Below are 8,267 nucleotides of genomic sequence, written 5' to 3'. Positions count from 1 at the left end.
TCTGTTGATTGTTGTGCAGTGCCCATTCATCCGTTGTTGTAGCCTTTGTTTGGTTTCAGCAATGTACCATGCCTCAGGGCATCCTTGCCTGCAGAGTTTGAGAGAGACAAGGTTGGCTGAGTCGCATGGGTACCTGCCACGTACATGGTGGGAAGTGTCCCCACGTGTAATGGTGGTGTCCATGTCCACACAAGAATGTAACTTTAAAAAAATGTTTTGTGATTTACATATGAAAGTAGTGAAACTATGATGGTCATTCTAACACTTGAGAGACTTAACAAACAATCAAAATATTTTTCAATGTATAATTTCTGTTACATCACACTAAACTTTTGCTATAAATTCTGTGTCTTACAACTGTGTCCTGCACAACCACCTGATGAAGGAGCAGCGCTTCAAAAGTTTCCAATTAAACCTGTTGGACTATAACCTGGCGTTCTCTGAACATGAACTCTTTTGTGAATTTGATCTCACTTTGTATTGATAAAATAGCATAATCCCTTACATATTAAAGTGTCAAAATGTTACATGTTCGCATATGTTTATAGAGAATGTAGTTTTGTGTATGAAAAAGCAGTGTTGCAGGTAATGGAGAAGAGCCAGTGCTGTATCCACTTTAGCTGGATGGAATATTCAATGCTTGACCAACCTGACATATGTTCATTCTTCAGCTTCTCAATAATACTCACAGTCGGGCAAGTTATACCAGTTCAGCGCATTCTATTGTGAGCACTGGGGACAGCTACAGTTCACTCTGCAATGAACCAATGTATCAGCTATTGGAGAAGACCAGTGAAGATGATTATGACACTGATGTGGAGCTTGATGGTGAGAAAATAGAAATCATGATCAAACTGCTGTTCATGCAAAATACAGTTCAAAGCTAATCCTGGGCCCCTGAAGGAGTAAAATATGTAATAATAGCTAGAGTGGGGAAAATTTGCAGCCCAGTTCCAGTTTTTTAAAATTCATTAATTCTGTGGGATGTGGGTGTCATTTGGTGGTTAGCATATATTGCCTGCCCCTATCTGCAGTCATTGGCAGACTTGTAGTTTTGTGCTGTCCACATGGGATTTCACTAAAATTAACATAATACTGACAGCTGTCCCTCCAGTGAAGGAAAGATCATTTATATTCATTGGTGATTTTGATGACCTTGGAATAGTCAAAAGCATTTTGAAGTCACTTTTGAAATACAGACACATTTCTACAGATGAAGAGTGGAATTTAATGCCCCCTTAAGAAGTGGCTTGGGGCATGGATAGAAGTCATATACTCAGATGAGGAGTTCCCCACATTCTATCTCATCCATGTCTTTCTCCACAGTCTATCACTTTCCCAACATCTCCTTATAGAGTTGGGTAGGGAAGTTGAGTTTAGTTTTCCCATCCCTAAGCCAACTGGGGCTCAGATGTGATCAGTTAAGGGCCACAAAGGTTTCATGCACTATCACTGCCATGCTAACTCCATGACATGTGACAAAGTTACTAAGTATGCCTTGATTCTGCATTGTGTATTCTATAGAATTACATTAATCTTCAATTGTTTAAGTATTCTTTTACCTCATGCATCCCCACGACCTTTATAAGGAAAACCTGGAGAAACTGTAACTGAAGAGCAGGTCTATCGTAGGGCATGTGAGGAGGTTGGAGTCAGTCCAATATCTTACTACATTCGGCACCATCACGATGCTCACCTTAACCTGAACTACCGCTGCATGTCACCCAAAGCAGTGAAGGCCTTGTCAATTGCACTTGTGGTAAGTATTTGGTGTCCAGGAGAGACAAAATCTATCTAAAATCAGCTTCTAACTATTCAGGTTCAAGTTTAACCCATACTGGAAGTCTAAACTGGATTCCCTTAGCATTAATATCTGATGCCTTTGGAAGGCATTCATATAAAAGAAATAAAATTACAAAAATCCAATAGAATACAATGTCGAGAACATTCTGAATCTGAAACTAATTTCTGAGCACAGAGAACCACTACTAACAGAGTGAGAGAACAAGATAAACTGAAATTGCCTCAGATTGTTAAGAGATAGTGTGAATATGGTCTTGAAGATAAGGGGAACATGGGTGATAATGATAATGGCCAGTCTGTTTTAGAACATGTGCACTTTCGTTAACTGGGTTGTAAAGTAAGCTGCTGATTTCCATCTTTAATGTGCCAGTTTCACCTGCATGCAGAGTACCTAAATGAATTGAGAAACCTAGTACAGTACAGTGTGACAACTTATAAGATGGAAGAAGACGTTGACCTTACCTTAGTTGGGTGAATATTCATTTTCAGGTGTAGGAATCAGTGAACAAACCTTAACAGGATAGGGTTTGGGGGTGGGGGGAGCTGCTGTTCTGAACAGCAGATCTTCATTTCAGATTCACTGCCATGGACATGGGCAGGAGTGGAAATTTGGCTTCAGTTTGGGCCCCTGTAGCAGTCATTGTTTGCAGGTTGTACAGTGCAATAATATGGAATGGGAACAGGTTAAGAACTCAATCTTTGATCTCCTCATGGGTCTGTCAGGAAATACCAAAAGAAGCAATCAAGCTTGGGAAAACCAGAGGGTGAAAACAAACACTGTGAAGATTATAAGGCAGAAAAAGAGTAAGAATGAGAATGAGAGGCAGAGAGAACTTACATCATTCTTGCTGTTCTGCAGACAAATACAGCAGTGACTACATTGGACTTAGAGCATGATGGGATCAACGCAGAGGGAGTGCAATATCTGATGGAAATGTTAGTCGAAAATTGTTTCATCCAGACGCTGGTAAGGATCATCTTGTATTTTTAGGAATTGCTGTGGCTGACATATTCCATCATCGAAGTAAGGAGAATTTTAGGCTGTGAATTGAATGTTGCTCCCAAGGTTGTGAAAGGTAACTCAGTGGGTGTTAGTCTCTGGGGCTTACTAAGGATCATTTTCATCAACATTGGACTGTGTGCTTTCACCTTTGCTTTTCATCATCTATACTAATAATTGCTGATCAAAGCATGATGGCGTAATGATCCTGAAGTATGCCAATGAGATGGTACTTGTAGGTAATTTGGTCATCAATCATTTATTAATGAGTCTGATTGTCCACCTAGGAAATCCCACGTCATTGGTCATGGATCCTGTGTATCCTTGTGTGGCTGATGAGCTTGATCCTAGAGTCACAACTCCAACCGTACATATGGCAAGTATTTCCTGGGGTGGAATTAATTATTGGCCTTGATATCGTTGGCATTCCTTTATCTGGTTCTTTTTTCGTATATCTTCTTAATGACGGTATTGTGGAAGAATTGTTTCCCTTCATACTAAAGTGTCTTCCAAATCAGTTTCTTCTGAATGAAGGTCTCCCATGCGTGGACATCTATGTTACATTTCTTGAGGAAAGCCTTCAGGGAGTCTTTGAAATGCTTTCTTTGTCCTCTTTTCATTTGAGTGCCTTTCTTGAGCTTTGCTTTGGCAATGTAAACTCATGCAGCCTAAGCACATGGCTGGCCCAATGAAGTTGATTTCAGATGATTACACCTTGATGCTAATGCCATTAGCTGCTTCAAAGATGCTGATGTTGGTACACCTGTCCTCACAGCTGATACGGAGAATCTGCCACAAACAGCATTGATAGTACTTCTCAAGGTGGTTCACTTGAGGTGGCTTCTATATGTTCAGGTTGTTCAATTTTGTTAACGCGAATTCTCTATAAAGCGATTGACAAATTGGGGATACTGTTTCTAAAGCACGATATTTTAAAATGTGTGTGGGCTGTAGTGCAATTACATCGCCAATACTTTAAACGCTGTATCTAAAGCATGATTTTTCTAGAATGCGGGGTTGCACAAGAATACAACCATCATGTTAGAGAACTACCTGTCATCTAAGCTTCAAAGCCATATAGAAGAGTAAGAAGGAGATGTCCTTACACACAAGGACCCTGGTATCAGCATAGGCATCACGATCATTAGAGACTCTGATTTTTTTTAGGCTTCTGAAGGCAGCTCTCACAGATTGGATGCAATGTTGAATCACCATATTAGATAGCCTGGGTAGCTTCATGGGTAGGGGAAATCTTCCATTATTGGGAGGATTTTTCCATCGAACCTAATGGAGGGATGGACCAAAACTTTACCTGGGGCTGATTAGTAAAGGATTGGAGCTTTCTTGAGGTCGAGGTTGAGACCAATTCTTCAGTATGCTTCCACGAAGACATTAAGTGAGGCTTGAAGATTCTCCTCTGAGAGATCAGAGATGATATTGTCATCTGCATACTGAAGTTCCACGTGCCAGGTCAGTGTTGCTTTGTTTTTGGATTTCAACTGGTTGAGGTGGAAAAGTTTTCTGACCTCACCACTGAAAAACGTGTTTTTGACAAGATGAAAAATGGTGGTGCGGTAGATGGAGAAAATGGTGAAAATGATGTTACATCTTTGCTTGAGCACTGTCTTGACCTCAAAGGATTCTATCATATTACTACCAGTGAGAACTGTTGCCGACATCTTGTCACAGACGGAGACGGAATTTCACTAGACAGCCTCAGTCAGATCGATGAAGGTCAAATAGAGTGGTGAGTGTTGCTTCTGACATTTCTCTTCGAGTTTTCGAGCAGTGACAATCATATCAGTAGTTCCACAGTTTGGTCAGAAGCCACACTGGCTTTCAGGAAGGATTTCCTCAGAGACATGGAGAAGGCATCAAGCGAGGATTCCTGGCAATGAAGACCAGTGAAGAGGGAGTAGGGAGATTCTTTTGTAGTTCCCACCATCCACTTTGTCTCCTTTCTTGAAAATAGTGGTGATAATAGCATTCTTGAGATCAGCAGGGATTTCTTCTTTGTCCCAGATTTTCAGGAACAGTTGATGGAGATGACAGGTAAGCTCTGCTCCTCCAAATTTGAAAAGCTCTGCTGGAATCCCATCTCCTGCTGCAGCTTTTTCATTCTTCATGTGTCTAATGGTGGTTTCAAATTCTGCCACATTAGGTGGGAGTGCAAGATAATCTTGTAATGGGGAGTTGGGGGAATTTCTTCAAACATGTCTTTGTTGATGATTGTCTTGCAGTTTAGGAGTTCTTTGAAATATTGTCTTCATCTGAAACTGATGCTTTCTCTGTTTCTCATAAGGGCGCTATCTTTACTCTGCACCAATTTGAGGTGTTGGGTCCGTACATTTCCTTGGGGTAATGAAGAAACCTTGGGTGTCCTGCTTGTCAGCAAGAAGTTGCAGCTCCTTAGCTTTCTCAGTTCACCGTTGGTTCTTGATTTCTCTTGCTTTTCTAACTCTGCTGTTGCTGTTTGATGAGTTCTCCTCTTTGCCTCACTGATGATGTTTCAATGGATATAGAGAAATTTCCTTTTCTTGCTTATGAGATCTTTGATGATGCAGTCATTCCCATTAGTGTTTTCTGAACTTGTACATGATGGATTTTTCACAGCATAAGACAATAGTTGTCTTCAGCTCTTTCACAAATTTCCTCTACTCTACTAAAGTGAGCCATTTGGAGATTTTGGTGTTCTACTGAACTGTTTCTTCAACTTCAGCTGCTTTTGGTGATATTTGATGAACATTGAAGAGCAGATGATCTAGTGGTATGTCTAGCACTTGTCTGCACTGATCATTGCTTTGATTTTTTTGATGGAACAGTGTGTTGATGATGAGCAGTATTCTATATATTTGGTGAGCAGGAGAATCTTGTTGGAGTTGCAATTCCTAACTTCTTTCTTTCTGATCGTTTCTTTCCAGACTTGGGTGCCCTTTCCAACCCTGGTGTGAAGTCCCCAAGGATGATATTGATATCCTTCTTAGGGATGTTCATAGGTGTTTAGAGTGGAGTAGAAGACTCATTTGAGCACCAAGATTTGGACCATAGGCACTCACAACTGCTGTTTGCTATTTCATGGCAGGTTGCAGACAGAGAGTCAAGAGGTGATCGTCAATGCAAACTGTGAGCTCAGAGTGTCAGTTGATGAGTCCATTCTTGACAGTGAATCCAAATCCATGTACCCTGGGCTAATACTTGGGTTTTCCTCACCACCTCCTTCCCTCAGCTGGCCTTCACCTGCTCTTCAAGTCTCCCTCAGGGCAACAATATCAATGTTGAATTGCCTGAGTTCCCAACAAAGGCAGCTGTTCATTTTGAATGATTGCTTTGCTCCTCGTCCATGTGGGTTGATATATTCCAGGTTTTGAGATTGAGATTGCCTTTGGATTTCAGGCCACAGGTAGATGAGTTTGCTGCACGCTGTTTTCAAGCCAGGTTGGTGATGGAACAAACTACTTTTTAGGGCACCTTTTCTAGTCCCTTCTGTGTTGAGTGAGCAGAGTGGAGAGGGCTGCTCAGTCATGAAGAAAGTTGCCAAAATGCTGTCCTGTTCCTATTCCAAGAATGAAATGATTAAGTCAAACTCCATCGCCTACATGCCAGTCCGAAGCTCGGGACATCTAGATCTAACAATCCTGTCCCCATCATCTCTTACACAATTATACAACCACAGAAAATGAAAATATTTTTGAGTAGATTGTCAGAATCATAAACTCTTCTCTACCAAAAGCCATCCTTCTGGAAAGTACTACTGTCTTATGGAGGTATGGTACAGAAATTATTAAACTAGGCAGGACGGATATCTGATGAGTAGATCTTTTGAGACCTATACTGAAGAAATTTAATGAAATTAGAGTATCATGAACAATGAAAATCACTCCTTGTCTCAATATTTCCTTAAATGCATTCAGTGAAAGGGATTCAATCATGCAGATGCAGGACAAATCAGTTCTGAACACATTTGTGTCATTCTCAATAAGAAATTTTAAGAATTTAGTAAATGAATAAAGGTTTGTACTCATTCTGGGATCCAATGGCTAACTATTTTAATGCATTACAACCATACCAAAACAATTTTATTAAAATTAGTTAAACTTGCCTGATAGGGTAAATTTCAAATTTTTACTTCTTATTAATTTATATATAGTATTTTAATGGATGAGCAATGTACTCAAAATGAATTCTCATATGGACAATAAAGAAAATAGAATTGAATTTAGACTTCAGGTCAATATGGAAGGTTGCCAACTGGAGGACCTCACCTACAGTCTATATCTTCCATATCCTTTTCCACAGTAAATACTGATGCAAAATACTCATTTAGTATATCCCCCATTTTCTGCGGCTCCACACAAAGGCTGCCTTGCTGATCTTTGAGGGGCCCTATTCACCTAATTACCCTTTTGTCTTTCATGTATTTGTAAACACCCTTTGGATTCTCCTTAATTTTATTTGCCAAAGCTATCTCATGTCCTCTTTTTGCCCTCCTGACTTCCCTCCTACGTATACTCCTATTGCCTTTAAACTCTTCTAAGGATTCACTCGATCTATCCTGTCTATACCTTACATATGCTTCTTTCTTTTTCTTAACCAAACCCTCAATTTCTTTTGTCATCCAGCATTCCCTCTACCTATCAGCTTTTCCTTTCACCCTGACAGGAATATACTTTCTCTGGATTCTCGTTATCACCTTTCTGAAGGCTTCCCATTTTCCAGCTGTCCCTTTACCTGTGAGCATCTGTCCCCAATCAGCTTTCGAAAGTTCTTGCCTAATACAATCAAAATTGGCAATTTACAACTTCAACTTTTAGATCTGGTCTATCCTTTTCCATCACTATTTTAAAACGAATAGAATTATGGTCACTGGCCCCAAAACGGTCCCCAACTGGCAACTCAGTCACAAACCCTGCCTTATTTCCCAAGAGTAGGTCAAGTTTTGCACCTTCTCTAGTAGGTACATCCACATACTGAATCAGAAAGTTTTCTTGTACGCACTTAACAAATTCCTCTCCATCTAAACCTTTAACACTATGGCAGTCTCAGTTTATGTTTGGAAAGTTAAAATCCCCTACCATAACCACCCTATTATTCTTACACATAGCTGAGATCGCCTTACAAGTTTGTTTGTCAATTTCCCTCTGACTATTAGGGGGTCCATATTACAATCCCAATAAGGTAATCATCCCTTTCTTATTTCTCAGTTCAACCCAAAAAACTTCCCTGGATGTATTTCCGGGAATATCCTCCTTCAGCACACATGTAATGCTATCCCTTATCAAAAATGCCACTCCACCTGCTCTCTTGCCTCCCTTTCTATTCTTCCTATAGCATTTGTATCCTGGAACATTAAGCTGCCTGTCCTGCCCATCTCTAAGCCATGTTTCTGTAATTGCTATGATATCCCAGTCCCATGTTCCTAACCATGCCCTGAGTTCATCTGCCTTCCCTGTTAGGCCCCCTTGCA

At 40.4% G+C, this 8,267-nt stretch overlaps 1 protein-coding gene across 1 annotated transcript in view; it reads left to right on the top strand.

The window, feature by feature from the left end:
• Positions 1–767: 767 nt before the first annotated feature.
• LOC132818227 (leucine-rich repeat-containing protein 74A) overlaps positions 768–8,267 on the top strand; it is an 87,405-nt gene continuing 79,905 nt past the window's right edge. Inside the window, exons 1-3 of the mRNA XM_060829007.1 lie at positions 768–828; positions 1,590–1,759; positions 2,663–2,770. Coding sequence (XP_060684990.1) covers positions 768–828; positions 1,590–1,759; positions 2,663–2,770 — 339 coding nt within the window. The remainder of the gene's footprint in view (positions 829–1,589; positions 1,760–2,662; positions 2,771–8,267) is intronic.

Source organism: Hemiscyllium ocellatum, chromosome 8 (assembly GCF_020745735.1).
Source record: "Hemiscyllium ocellatum isolate sHemOce1 chromosome 8, sHemOce1.pat.X.cur, whole genome shotgun sequence".
Taxonomy (NCBI): domain Eukaryota; kingdom Metazoa; phylum Chordata; class Chondrichthyes; order Orectolobiformes; family Hemiscylliidae; genus Hemiscyllium; species Hemiscyllium ocellatum.
The sequence above is the reverse complement of the archived record's forward strand: the minus strand, read 5'-3'. Positions and strand labels throughout refer to the sequence as shown.